The following is a 16,039-nucleotide window of genomic DNA, read 5'->3' as shown; positions in this document are numbered from 1 at the left end:
GGTCTCATCCCTGAGAAAACTCCCTGAAGGACATGAAAAGGATAATTAATTCATCCTTGGAAAAACAGATGATGATTTCGTCGTCTGTCGATAACAGAAGATGCGTGTGGGAGATCAGCTGTGTAATCAATTAGCTTACCGTATCTCGCGAGAAATCTAGAAATTTTAATTGACTCGATCAAAATACAGTAATCTGATTTGTTGACATGAGATGGTACCTATATATCATAATATTCAAAGTTAATCATTATTTTACAGTTCTAAGTGATTAGTGAGTGTTATATTGTCATTCAATTTGGTATGTAAACAATCTAAATTAGAAGTTTCATGTTTTCAAATATTTGGACTGAAATTTTACTTGAATTCTAGTGTATGAAACATAATCTACTTTTTGGAATATTAAATATTCCAACTATAAATTTTATAGTGCATAAATCAAAATTCGGGGAAGAAACAGTTTTGGGCTGTGCCTGTTAGTCCTTCCCCAATCATTTTAAAGAATTGAGTTCTGTTTATCAATGAATAAATAACGAGCAAAGCTCGGTGCCCCTATATTTGGTATTAATAGATAGAATTTACAAAATGTACTTGTTCAGATGATATCTTTATTCCAAAAAACAAACCATTTGAAGATACATTTTGTTCGACTTGTGTTATTTACTCTTGTAATGTTAAAAAGTAAATACTACCAACAACGCAACATCAGTGACAATCTGTTCCAATTTATGATAAATATCGGGGCACCGAGCTCCACTCTGGAGTACCTACAAAAGCATATAAAATTATTACGGAAGAAGAAATTATAATGAATATTCATAGCTCTTACAGAAAGGTTCTATCTAATCACAGTGGATTGAGATTAATTCCTAGAGGAATGCAAAAAATTCTCTCACAAAAGCATGTTAAATTTTAAACCTGATTAATTTCACGTGAACCAAATCACAGAAGACCATCTCAAACAGATAGCTTATCTGATTGGTTCTACTAGAATTAATCAGGATAAAAATTTAACCGGCTTTTGTACAACTGCCACTAAGTTCCTGATTGAATTAGGTACAAAAATTCAACAGCTGAGTCATAATTTTGTCTCACACACATGCAATGTCCTTCAGCGAGTTTCCCCAGGGATGAGACCTAGTGCAATCGAATTTTTATATTATAAATCTACTATGCTCTGAATTTCGTGAAAATCGTTAGAGCCGTTTTCGAGATCCGGTGAAAGAGAAACATCTAAACATTTAAACATCTAAACAGAAATTGCTAGTATAGGATTTAGAATACCTAAACTTGCCGACATGATATATTGTATGAATAAAATCGTTCCAAAATTGTATGAATGTTTAGGTACCAAAATTGCTATGCAATATTCTTTTGCAATAAAGAATTATCAATGATATTATTATTCAACTTTTTATAAGTAACCTTAACATTTAAAAAGCGAAGCCTCCCTTACTTATCTTTCAATATCCTATTAAAATATTTGTCATGTAGTTTTTCCTGATGTAATGTAGTACTTTCTAGTCCTCCCGAACAAGAACGGGTGCACTGCTAGTCTCAAAAATAATATCAAAAAGATACTTCATTTCTATTTTAAAAGAGATAAGAAACGATGGTATATATTTTTGCAATATTATGAAAACAGAAAGAATTCCTCACAAGACCAAAGGTAAATAATGTCCTTTGGAAGATTAGAATGTAAGATGTGAATTTTATTGTCATACACTGACTAATGTTGAAAACTAAAGGGTTGGAAATTGGGGTAATTTGGGGGGGGGGCATTACACTTGGATTGGGGGGGGGGCATGCGCCATTGCCCTTGGGGGGCTGGGCACCCCTGATGCCCACAAGCCAACATCAAGATGAAGAGATTGAAGAGTGCTACAATAAGATTCAGGAATAGATTGATGAGGAAAAGCGAAGGGCTTGTGTTGTGCTGATGGGGGATTGGAATGCGGTTGTTGGAGAGAATGTGGATGGAAACGTTGTAGTAGGTTTTGGCTTGGGTGTTAGAAATGCAAGAGGAAAAAGATTAGTGAATTTTTGTAAAGAAAACTCTCTAGTGATTGGTAACACCCTCTTTCAGACTCACAAGAGACGGCGATATACATGGACGTCAAGAATGGATGGAGAACGGTATCAAATAGACTACTTAATGGTGCAGAACAGATACAGGAATAACTTGATAAACTGTAGAACTCATCCTGGTGCGGATGTAGACTCAGACCATAACCTTGTGATAGCGGAGCTACGAATGAGAATGAAAAGAGTGAAGGATGGAAAAAGAAGGGAAACCATGAATAGGGAAGCATTAAAGGCACAAGAGGAATTTTGAGGCAGAAGTACCTTGCAAGTAGTGAGAAAAGAGGTGAGGTCACAGATCCAAACACAAAGTGGATGCAAATGAAGGAGGATATAACAAACACAGTTAAAGACACTGTAGGTAAAAAGAAGACCAAGAGAATCAGGAAAGAGTGGGTCACCAAAGAAATGTTGGATAAGATGGATGAAAGAAGGAAGTGGAAGAACAACAGAACAGAAGAGGGTATAAGGATGTACAGGAAACTCAATAACGAATTGAAAAGGGAGACAGAGAGAGCAAGGCAGATATGGTTAAAGGACAAGTGTGATGAAATTGAGAAACTAGAAAAGGAGGGTAAGTTTGAAGAAATGTATAAAACGGTAATGGAAATTGTATCCAAGAGGAAACAAGGGGGAACTCGAATGGAAATAGAGGACAAGGATGGGGAAATACTGAATGGAAAGCGGGAGATATGTATGAAGCTGATAAAAGACCAGAAATTCTTGATATTGAAGAGGAACTAGCAGTTCAGGAGGAGGAAAAAGGATGTTATATCATGAAACATGAGGTTGAAAAAGCAATAAAAGAAATGAAGAACAGGAAAGCGGATGGAATCGATGAAATACCAGCTGAGATATGGAAGAGTTTGGGAGATAAAGGAATTGAAGACATTACAGCCTTGTGTAATATAATATATGATACAGGAGTTTGGCCAGAGGATTTTGTTACCACTCTGATGGTTCCAATTGAAAAGAAGAAAGGTACATTGAAATGTGAAGAATACAGAACAATTAGCCTCATTTCACATACAGCTAAGATACTTCTAAGAGTTTTGAATAGGAGATTGTATAGTAAACTTGATGGTTCACTTGGTGATTGGAGAGAGATATATTGAAAGGCAAAGAAATGTCTATGTAGTCTTCATAGACATGGAGAAGGCGTTTGATAGAGTGAAATGGGACAAACTGATGAGAATTTTGAGGGAGAAACGAGTTGACTGGAAGGATAGAAGACTGATTGCAAATCTGTACATGTCCCAGGAAGTGAAAATAAAAATAGGAGATGAAATGTCACAAGGAAGTAGAATTGGGAGAGGAGTAAGACAGGGTTGCAGCTTGTCCCCAACATTATTCAACTGCTACCTGGAGGAAATGATTGGAAAGAGTTTGTCAGGTAAAAGGGGGGTGAAGATTGGAGGGAGAAGGATAGAATGTATCAAGTTTGCAGATGACATGGCTGTGCTGGCTGAAAATGAGCGCGCAATGAATGATATGTAAGAACATATCAATCACTGTTGTGAAGAGTATGGGATGAGAGTGGATGTGAAGAAAACAAAAAGTATGGTGATCAGCAAGACTCCAAAGAAAGCAGCAATCAACATAGGATTGCATCGCATTGAACAGGTGTCGTCATTCAGGTACCTTGGGTGTATGATTGAAGAGGATATGCGATGTGATTTAGAAGTAAAAGTGAGAATTGCAAGAGCAAAGGAGGCATTCAGCAATATAAGAAGATTGGTGAGTAGCAAAATGAAAATGGAGCTGCGGAAGAAGATGGCCAAGTGTTTTGTGTGGAGCGTGGCTCTCTATGGAGCAGAAACCTGGACTCTCAGAAAGCAGGAAGAGAAGAGATTGGAGGCCTTTGAAATGTGGGTGTGGAGGAGGATGGAGAGGATCAGCTGGATGGATAAAGTGAGGAATGAGGAGGTACTGCGTAGAGTAGGAGAGGAAAGGAATATTATGGCAGTGATGAGACGAAAGCGGAACTGGCTGGGACACTTGCTGAAGGCATGGCGGACTACTTGTGGAGACAATGGAAGGGACTTTGCAAGGAGGGAGGGTGCTGGGACGAAAAAGAGTGAAGTTGGTGGATATCAGGGAGGAGGGAAAGTACTCCAAGATGAAGAGAATTGCACAGGACAGAGAGGAATGGAGAAGGAGGAATCATGTTTAGACCTGCCCTAGGGCAGAACACCAATATAATATATATATATATATATATATATATATTATATATATATATATATATTGTCTAGTTGTTATAAATGATTGTGCAAAGTTGTGTCTGTTTAACGGTTATTTAGAAAAAAAAGTGAAAAAGCAAAATGGCCGCTGTGTGAGTAACTGAAGACTTCCGGACAATTTAAATATGCTATTTAGATATGTTTATTACCCAGGAACAATGCCCTAGAGTATTGGTAGAAGGTTCGTAGACACTCTGTATATTTGAGAGTGAATAAATTATTCTAATATATTTCTTCTTAATCTATCATGCATTGAAACTCATGATTGACAATTTATTTCATAATATGCTTTATAATGCCAAAATTTAACTCAATATTATTAAACCTTGAGACCTAGATTCTTAATAGAATCAAACTATTCAGCTTTCTGTCACCCTTGGATCGAATCTTTACTCCCAATAGGTCATGCTTCAAGTACGTTTATAGTAGCCTATGCCTATAAGGTTGATATTAATAAGTATCCTTTGTATCATTTGAAGAATTATTCGGCGGTATACCAATTTGATGCCGGAGGGTCTCCACTCTCCATCGAAATGTCGACGGTATTGCAGTAATTATAATGATGAAGGTCTTGTTAAAAATTCTAATGTAGGACTTACAGAGAGGAGTCAGCCATCAATACAAATTAAATGGTCTCCTTAGAGACCTTGCTCTAGCTAAAGTTGTTCTATTTTCCTTGCTATTTCGTCATATCTCACCTAGTGAAGATATTAATTAAGCATCCACTATCAATGAATGTGATGTATTATTTGATGTTTTATTTGGATATTTTAACTTACAGTTAAAACTTCTCTTTTGCTGGTAGTGCCTAATCAGAACTTCTCAATAATTTCATCTTTGGTTTGCTGAGTTTTATTTTAAGTTAAGATAAAATCAAAATGGAAAATCATTTGAAATGATCAATTGAATCCATTATTCAAATCATAACTAACCTTAAAATGATTCTTTTAAAATATGAAATTGTAACAAATAAATATTTTTTCAAATAGAATAGTAATAATAGTCTATTTCATATAGTATAAAATAAAGAAGGATTTGAACTAAAGCACATGCATTAATATTGTAATAGCTCATTGTGAGTGGATGGTAAGTGGTAAGATATGAAGCAAAAGTAATTTACAAATTTACTATTGTATTTTTCATTTAAAATATAAAATCTTCTCATGAGATTTGTGAAGTTTCTCATAGTTTATTGCAAAATAAACATAGGAAACTCTAACTTAGCAAACTCGGCATTTTCATTTCATTCCGAAGAGAATAAACAATGGAATTCAATCTTTACGATATAATGAGCTGTTCTACTCGTATGATGGTGAGGTAATAAACTCTAGTACCCTACGGCCACATTCTCCTGCTCATCAATGTCCGTCAAATAAGTACAAAAAGGACTTCGTTTCTTTCTCATTCATTGAACGTTGAAGCTGCTATAGTAACTTATGTATTTCACTCCTACATGGATGTCTAGATACTTTAAAAAATAGCTGTCTTGTTTTCTGGCTCAATTTTTCAAGTATCTCATTCATTGAAAATTTGAATAGATTTATTAATCCATTTAATCATCAGTATTTATTACAAAATAGAATCTATACAATACTCAGCGTAAGGCAGAATGCCAATAGAAAGGGGAAGTGGACAAGTGTCCTAGGAGGAAACTGTAACAGATTGGACGCGTGTGATGAGTAAAGAGTAGGATTATGAGGAGAGATGATATAATATCAAAACTTCAGAGCCTCTTCGATGATACTCACATCGCAACTTCCAACACACCGGGTGTAGCAGGCGAATGTAGGCTATCTCACGACCTTATCTAAGTAACTGTTGGAAGAAATTTTCCATAACTAACTAACTTATTTGCTATAACTAACTCATATATGCATTTCCAAACTACCGTATTCTCTTTCTTTACTTCAATTCTTATATGGATTCATCATTTCGCTATAAAACCCGTATAGTATGTTATTCTACTGTACACCCGATACCCAACATTATCATTGTTTGGCATGACAGACTTGTGCCTTAACAAAAGTTTGAAGATTCATACATGTTAGTACAAAAAGAGCTATAAACTCCAAATATTCATAATTGATTTAGTATTATAATGTAGAGCTCACGAGATTAGGGGAGAATAGAAAACAAAGTGATGGTAAGGAACAAAAACCTCTCTAATTCTAGAGCTTCGAAATATTCTTCAACAGGAAATTCTTGAGAGCTTAAAGTGTAGCCTTTTTCGCTAAACCGTTGCTTCGATTCACACATGAGAACTATTCATGCATCAATCATGCTACTGATTCATGGCGAAATGATGAATTAAAACTTGGACAGTCCATTTAAACGTAATGAAGTACAAGCCATAAGCCATCTTAGCGGACAATCTATATCTCTTGTTTGAATGGCCTACTCGTGCCTCAACGCTTCTTAGAAGTTCTTATCTAAGTTACAGCACAGATCCACACCAAAGATGGTTGTCTGTGGTTATAGCAACGTTTTAAGAGTTTATAGTGTTCAGCATAATTTGTGATTTTATTTGGCGCATGTGGCAGAATAAGTTCCTTTGATCATAAAAATGGAAGCAATCTACAGATCAGGAAGGTCAAAACTATGAATGATCTCAAATTATTGAGTTTGCCTAGATTAGCAGGCTCACACTTTTATTAAAGCTGTAAGCTCTTTACAGTGTCTATTGTTCTACAATAAAGGCTTTATTTTTCAGTTTTCCAATTTTGATTTATCATTTCCTAACAAAAGCCCACAATTGATGACTCCAAGGTGAGCTTTAACAGATTATGCCTATGAACAACATAAGCGGGGAGTATAGTTCGGAGGGAAGAGCCCTCTAATCGCACAGCAAATTTAGATGATGTACTTTCTATTCTCTTTTTAGAGGAGTGTAGTTTTATGTTTTATGCTTTGAGGTACCCAGCTCTGCTAACAGACAGTCAATGAGCTTCGAAATCATTTCTCAGTAGTTTTGAACCCATAAAAAATGAAGATTCATTCATATATCATAATAATTCCAATAAAACATTTTTCAGATTCAGTTGAAATAAGCCTGTAAAGCCTGTTAATATGAACTTGGAATTCTAAAATATTGGCGAATATGGTTTTCCAAGCCATTCTCGCATTATGAAACTTTGAAACTTTTCAACAATAGAGATAGGAATTCAGAACTATTATAGGAATATTGAGAGACATTTGACATTTGTATTCTTGCATCTTGAAACTTTTAAACACTAGATAGAGGAATTCAGAATTATTATAGGAATATTGAGAGATATTTGACATCTTAACTACGATATTTTTACCTCAACCAAGAGCATCTTCTGTGAGAGTTATATAAACTACTCTAATTCTACAATAATACGCTAATAATATTCCATCTCAATAGATGGATCATGCTTCCAGGAGATCAAAAGAAACAAGCACGTCAGTTGTGATTTGAGAAAGAAATGTTTTTTAAATTGTTCAAACTCCATAGGCCTTCAAAAAACGAGTACCAAATTAGAATTTTAATAGAAGATAAGAAAGTAACCTATAAAAGAAAGAAAGTATGTAACCTATATGCAATATGAATCGCATTGAGATTTCAATTTTATCATTAAAAGAGAAAGCTTGTTAAGAAACTTTAATAAAATATTTAATAGCAGCCTAAAAATCCAAGTGATTCGTTACGAAATATTCTAGGCTTGAATTGGGGAGATTTTTACAGGAATAAATAATGCAAATGTTTTCTACTTATTTTTTCTTTATAGAATTATGATTTCTTGAATAATTTATAATTTACATTACTGCATTTTCTTTCTCACCATTATAAGAAATAATCACATCACTGGGACTGGGATTAATTTCGAAAATTGATTTCTACAAACAGTAGGTATAAAATAATTCATACGGAAATATGCACAAGGAATCAATACCTCAATTTGACGAAAGATAATTAAAAATGGACAAAAGCCTATGTTAAAGGCAAAGCTGCATAATTGTCTTGAGGCACTATTTACTCCTTTTATTAAGTTACTGGCTTTCTTATTTTTCAAATTTTTCAATACTGTATATTGTTATGATAATATTAAGTATTGTTTTATAATACAATATTACGTTATGTGAAGGAGACAAACGTTACAGCTTCCTTTAGAAACGAATCCACGAAATGATGTATATACGACTGACCTGCCTTCCGAGGCCCTTGCAGGCGGCGTCACACCTGGCCAGTAGGAGAGCATCGCCGTCTGCGAGCCTGCGAGTCTGTCCGGAGTCGGAAGGCAACGGGTTCATCACAAACACCGCACACAACGTCAACACATGACCAAGCTCCATGCTGCGACACTGCCTCAGCCTCACTGCAGACTGCACACAAACCGACTGCACTCAGAGTAGTACAGGTACTGGCCACTGGCATCACGAGAAGGCCCCTGGCTGTCGTTTCAAATCCATCGCCAACCAGGGGCCTTCCCATCGTGCGCTAGCCGCTCATCTCTGTCCCTGACCTTGGACCAGTCACTCATCCGATGCTCCCTCCCCCTTCCCCTCCCTCCCATCATCACCCACCGGCGCCAATACAGGTGCAATAAGCTAGCCGCCCTCCCAAACGCCATATGGCCAATGCGCTTCCTCCGACAACAACTTAGTTATGGGTAAATTGATATTGGTTGCTATTATATATTACTACGTTTTGGAAGGTTATTGAATGATGAAGTATTGTAATGTGTCACAATAAATAAATTGGTACCTCATGACACTGGACCGGGATATATGGATGTAATAAATTATGTGCACGTAAGAATAAATATGTGCTGAATGGATCTGAAACTTTATTTCATTCGAGAGGTTGTTAATATTAATAAACTAATAATCCTGGTAACTTCCCACGGAAAATTAGACACTTTTCTTGTCTAATGCAGAAAAATGGTATTCTGCGATTTGCATCCAGTCATCCAGTGCAACCCATGCAATCCTGCAATAGTCACTTTTCTAGAAGAATAAGCTATAACAAAGTTTTTCCAGCATTCGTTTCTAATAATAAAACTTGTTTTAGTTATTCAATTATTCCTTCTAAATATTAACGTTGTTGCTTATAGTGTACGATTATAATATTTATTCCAGAAAACAGCACCAACTTTGTTAACTGATAATATAATTGACAATACTCTAATACAGTGAGTGATCCCTTCAGATTCAATAAACGCCTAAATAATTGGAAAACAGACAATTCTCGATTCATTATATCATTTCCAAAATATGAATAATTCTTTCTAATAACGGATTTGTGGTTCTAGATCACATAAATTGAATGCTTTGGATAGTGTACATGATACAAGAGGATATCAATTTTTTCTCTATCCAAGTTTTGGTTTCATGAGACAGTTTATACTTCTAAAGTAGCTTCTCTACGTTTTAATGTCATGTTTTTGATCTGTTTAATAGTTCAATTAGATTTCAACTACCTCTTAGCAAACAGAAATGAAAAAAATTATAGTTTGTTAACTACGATAGAATAAATGTAATTATTTTTGAATGGTTTTCCGAATTGATGGTAAAGATAGCTCTGACTTGTATCTACTCATATCCCAAATCAAAATAACATGAAATGTGGACTGATTAGACAACAGGAACTCAATGAAGTCGTGTAACAATAGATTGATTAATTCAATTGAATTAAATAAAAATTATTGCCTCATCAAACAGTTGCTGAAGCTAAAAAACAAGTAATAAAAGTACAAAGAGAAAAAATTATAAAACTTGAATTTCAAATTAAGCTTTAATCCATTTTTATTTACATATAATTTTTTGTGAATCCAAACTCACACTTCTCAATAAAAACTTGGACGTCTATGAGTAATAAATACAAACTTGAGCAATTTATAAATAACTTCACATCAGATAATAAAACTTCATAGCACTTACGTAACAATAGAAGAAAATACCAAAAACTTCAACCTAGAATAATAGTTCTTCCTTCTATTAATAATTTGTTTGTCAGTACCACTCTTTCCAGTATTTGTTTATATAACATTACTAGCCAGCAGGCTCGCTTCGCTTGCATTATCCGTTTAACCTCAAGAGAGGATGTATGGAAAATGTATGGACAGAACAGTATAGGTCTGGTTGATATTTTTGAACGAGCGTTAGCGAGTTCTCACTTTTGACTTATTGAAGGCCAAAGTCGTTGTCCGTCTGTATGTTCTACATTAAATTTAGAAAGAATTGATCAAACAGCTTCAAAATTTTGAACACGTACTCTTCGAACCTTTTTACAAGACAAGTTCGTTGGACAACACAATTGACTCACTCCTTCGCCCTTTTTAACGATATAGCAAATAACATTGAAAGTGCATAAGAAAAATGGTTATGATTTATCATTTATTCAGAAGAAGAATTCATTACATGTAATTACAACAGTTTTTCCATTCATTCATCCATAACATCAGCTGAGGTTATTTGTGAGCTATCAAACGCGTTTACACATGATTTCAGCTGGTTAATATAGGTACAACATAATTTACAACTTTTGCATCAACAAAATGATACGGATTGATATATCAATATGCGGTTTCACCATTTATTTTCGTTGTAGTTTAAATATTTGAAAGTGATCACTTTCATTATTTGAAAGTGTTCGTAATGGAAAGAAACATTGAAGAGTATTATTTATTTTCTCTTGGAAATCTGTATCGAAATCATGTATCACATGACCAACTTTTCATTTAAAAAAATAAATTTGGATTCATATGTGGGTTAAAGATGTTGAAGTAACAGAGTAATATTTCATTTCAAATATGGTCCCCAATGAAACCTAATGTCAAATTATTCTTGTAAGAGAAATATTTAGCTGTTTTAAAAATTTTCATCAGAATTTTTGGTGTATGATTAAAAGTTGCGAGTTTCAAAGATTACAATACAACAGTTCTTGAGCGAGTTCTCCAACCCAGGGGGTCACTAGTCAGCTTTCAGTTTTCAGCTTTAAGAAGTCGTGATCGCAGCCGACCTTCATGTCTCACTAACACATTGCAAATCATGGGGATGAACAGAACGTTACGTCTCTATTTCCGTTCAGGGTGATGATATTCAAATGTTTAATGAAGTCCGGAATTTAGGTGATTTTGACACCGAAGTAATATAGAGATCAGTCATTATATTATTAATTTATTCATAGAGAAAAATGCAATTATTGTAACAACTTTTCAACCAGAAATGTGGAATTATTGTCTCATTCAAAGTTAGAATACAACAATAATTATTGCCTATTCCACCACTAAAACTTATAATACAAATAACATTCGCTTTTATCGACTATGTCATAGAATAAACAATCTATAGATTATTGGTTAGTTGGTATATTATATTGGATAAATATATTTCTTATTCTATAAATGTATTTTAAATTTTGAGCATCAAAAATTAAACGCCCGGCCGTGGCTCGAACCGGTGACCAAACTTATAAACGAAATCGACTGGGAGTTGTGCCGAGCTCCTGCAATTCAGCTACTTGAAGATTGGAACTTTGGGACGTTCCTGGTCCGGGGACTGCTGAAGGAAAGGTGTCACCCTTGCACGGGTCCGCACTCCGCAGCACTGATCTCACGACAGGCAGCGCGGACAGTCCGGGCCGCGACGGAGAGAGGCTGAGAGCGCCGTACTGTTTGGAGTGGTGAAGCGGTGAGATAATAGCTTCTCCCACACAGCCCTTGGTACCAAAAATGGACTAAGGTATTTTTTTGAAGAGTCTTTCAAATTTGCACAATATAATAAGGCATTTTCAAATTCTTTGTTTTGCGTTGATGCATTCCTTTACAATAGTTAAAAAAACTCGATCATATTGACAAAAGCTGGTCTCGCCTCAATATGCGACTTGCCAAGCGCCACACGTGTCTCATATTGTCGTGTTGCCAATCCATTACTTTGCCATGTTTGCCATTTAAACGTGTGACTATGATTGCGCTGATCCATTAGGCTACATATGGCTGTGTAAAGACTAAAAAAACTTTCCTCTGGTGATATCTTTCAATGTTTTTCGATTTGTATACTATGAAGCTATCAAAATGGAATGGTTATCTAAAATTTCCTGACAATATCTATTTTTGATAAAATTATTCAATTTACTGGAAATGACAAAAATAACTTTTAGTTGTTATTTTTGGTAAACACAAATTTGGAACAATTTTATTCATACAATATATAATGTCGGCAAGTTTAGGTATTCTAAATCCTATACTATTAAACGAGCAATTTCTGTTTAGATGTTTAAGTTTTTAGATGTTTATATGTTTGTATTTCACCGGATCTCGAAAACGGCTCTAACGATTCTCACGAAATTCAGAACATAGTAGGTTTATAATATGAAAATTCGATTACCCTAGGTCTCATCCCTGGGGAAACTCGCTGAAGGACATTAAAAGAATTTATTCATCCTTGGAAAAACAGCTGATAATTTCGGCGTCTGTTGATGATGGAAGTGAGTGAGCGAGTGCATGTGTGTGGGACTGAGACAAAATTATGACTCAGCTGTTGAACTTTTGTACATAATTCAATCAGGTACTTAGTGATAGTTGTACAAAAGCCGGTTAAATTTTAATCCTGATTAATTCCAGTAGAACCAATCAGATAAGCTATCTTTTTGAGATGGTCTTCTGTGATTTGGTTCACGTGACATGAATCAGGATTAAAATTTAACATGCTTTTGTGAGAGAAATTTTTGCATTCCTCTGCGAATTAATCTCAATCCACTATGATTAAATAGAACCTTTCTGTATGAACTATGAATATTTATTATAATTTCTTCTTTCGTGATAATTTTTATATGCTTTTGTAGGTACTCTAGAGCGGAGCTCGCGCCCCGATATTTATCATGAATTGGAATAGGTTGTCACTGATGTTGTGTTGTTGGTAGTATTTACTTTTTAACATTACAGGAGTAAATAACACAAGTCGAACAAAATGTATCTTTAAATGGTTTGGTTTTTGGAATAAAGATATCATCTGAACAAGTACATTTTGTAAATTCTATCTATTAATACCAAATATCGGGGCACCGAGCTTTGCTCGTTATTTATTCATTGATGAACAGATTTATTTCATTGATAATCATTTCTTTAAAATGATTGGGGAAGTACTAACAGACAAAGCCCAAAACTGTAACTTACCCGAATTTTGATTTATTCACTACGAAAAATATATTTCGTCTGTGATTTATTCACAGACGAAATCATCATCTGTTTTTCCATGGATGAATTATCCTTTTCATGTCCTTCAGGGAGTTTTCTCAGGGATGAGACCTAGTGCAATCGAATTTTGATATCATAAACCTACTATATTCCGAATTTCGTGAAAATCGTTAGAGCCGTTTCCGAGATCCGTTGAACATAAATAACCAGATAGCCAGATATAGAAATAGAAAAATATAAACAGATATACATAAATTGCTCGCTATTATAATAGGATAACAACTTATAGTCCAGTCAAATGGTCGTTTTTCAGGAAACAGCCCCGAAATAATTTTTTCCGATGGTTCTATATATATTTTGAGCGCTGAATTCTAATCTGAAATTTGCTGACAGACCAGAAGGCGACTTCACCCCAAAATTTTGGATTCATATGTGGGTTAAAGATGTTGAAGTAACAGAGTAATATTTCATTTCAAATATGGTCCCCAATGAAACCTAATGTCAAATTATTCTTGTAAGAGAAATATTTAGCTGTTTTAAAAATTTTCATCAGAATTTTTGGTGTATGATTAAAAGTTGCGAGTTTCAAAGATTACAATACAACAGTTCTTGAGCGAGTTCTCCAACCCAGGGGGTCACTAGTCAGCTTTCAGTTTTCAGCTTTAAGAAGTCGTGATCGCAGCCGACCTTCATGTCTCACTAACACATTGCAAATCATGGGGATGAACAGAACGTTACGTCTCTATTTCCGTTCAGGGTGATGATATTCAAATGTTTAATGAAGTCCGGAATTTAGGTGATTTTGACACCGAAGTAATATAGAGATCAGTCATTATATTATTAATTTATTCATAGAGAAAAATGCAATTATTGTAACAACTTTTCAACCAGAAATGTGGAATTATTGTCTCATTCAAAGTTAGAATACAACAATAATTATTGCCTATTCCACCACTAAAACTTATAATACAAATAACATTCGCTTTTATCGACTATGTCATAGAATAAACAATCTATAGATTATTGGTTAGTTGGTATATTATATTGGATAAATATATTTCTTATTCTATAAATGTATTTTAAATTTTGAGCATCAAAAATTAAACGCCCGGCCGTGGCTCGAACCGGTGACCAAACTTATAAACGAAATCGACTGGGAGTTGTGCCGAGCTCCTGCAATTCAGCTACTTGAAGATTGGAACTTTGGGACGTTCCTGGTCCGGGGACTGCTGAAGGAAAGGTGTCACCCTTGCACGGGTCCGCACTCCGCAGCACTGATCTCACGACAGGCAGCGCGGACAGTCCGGGCCGCGACGGAGAGAGGCTGAGAGCGCCGTACTGTTTGGAGTGGTGAAGCGGTGAGATAATAGCTTCTCCCACACAGCCCTTGGTACCAAGAATGGACTAAGGTATTTTTTTGAAGAGTCTTTCAAATTTGCACAATATAATAAGGCATTTTCAAATTCTTTGTTTTGCGTTGATGCATTCCTTTACAATAGTTAAAAAAACTCGATCATATTGACAAAAGCTGGTCTCGCCTCAATATGCGACTTGCCAAGCGCCACACGTGTCTCATATTGTCGTGTTGCCAATCCATTACTTTGCCATGTTTGCCATTTAAACGTGTGACTATGATTGCGCTGATCCATTAGGCTACATATGGCTGTGTAAAGACTAAAAAAACTTTCCTCTGGTGATATCTTTCAATGTTTTTCGATTTGTATACTATGAAGCTATCAAAATGGAATGGTTATCTAAAATTTCCTGACAATATCTATTTTTGATAAAATTATTCAATTTACTGGAAATGACAAAAAATAACTTTTAGTTGTTATTTTTGGTAAATTGAATCACTCTCTCAAAAATTGACAATTTTAGTTTTATTCAATCAACAATACCATGAAGGATTTATCCTCAAAATTTCATGGATTTATCTCTTACCGAATTTGAAATTATTTGTCCCAAAAATTTAAACTTTAGGCGCCCATATCTCAAAAACTAATGATCGGAAAAAAATGTTTTCCGGAGAAAACTGTTTTATTTTCAAAGCTTGTTAGAGAAAATTTGAAAAATATCACCAGTAGAAAAATTCTTTTTAGCCTTTGCACAGCACCAAGAGTAAAGAACATAAAGCATGTGTCACATAAATTCACGCCACATCGCGTCGTTCTACACGTGCCAGTCTCAATTTTCGATAAGCCTGTTTTCCGCATTCCAAAGAAAAAAATGCGTTCCAAACAATAAACTACTACGATGAGAATTTTTTTTCTTATAAATTAATGAATCATGACAAAATATTTTTCAAACTACGAAGGTGAGGATTTATGGAGAAAGGAATTTCGAATGCTTCTTTCAAAAAAGCCAAAGAATCTCAATTAGGATTTTTTTGTGGGAATAAAACAACAATACTATTTCATAATCATAATCTTTGATACATTGTAATATAATAATTATCTTAAGTTAGTTCATTATTTAGAAATTCTAATAATATTTTACATATTTATAAATCCTTAAAACTAATTTTGAATACCGTAATTGGATATTTTTGTTTAATGCCTC

At 34.8% G+C, this 16,039-nt stretch overlaps 1 protein-coding gene across 1 annotated transcript in view; it reads right to left on the bottom strand.

The window, feature by feature from the left end:
• LOC111054289 (anosmin-1) overlaps positions 1 to 8,686 on the bottom strand; it is a 54,594-nt gene extending 45,908 nt beyond the window's left edge. Inside the window, exon 1 of the mRNA XM_022341280.2 lies at positions 8,490 to 8,686. Coding sequence (XP_022196972.2) covers positions 8,490 to 8,636 — 147 coding nt within the window. The 5' untranslated portion in view covers positions 8,637 to 8,686. The remainder of the gene's footprint in view (positions 1 to 8,489) is intronic.
• Between the last annotated feature and the right edge of the window lie 7,353 nt (positions 8,687 to 16,039).

The sequence above is a fragment of the Nilaparvata lugens genome, chromosome 1 (genome assembly GCF_014356525.2).
Source record: "Nilaparvata lugens isolate BPH chromosome 1, ASM1435652v1, whole genome shotgun sequence".
Classification (NCBI taxonomy): domain Eukaryota; kingdom Metazoa; phylum Arthropoda; class Insecta; order Hemiptera; family Delphacidae; genus Nilaparvata; species Nilaparvata lugens.
The sequence above is the reverse complement of the archived record's forward strand: the minus strand, read 5'-3'. Positions and strand labels throughout refer to the sequence as shown.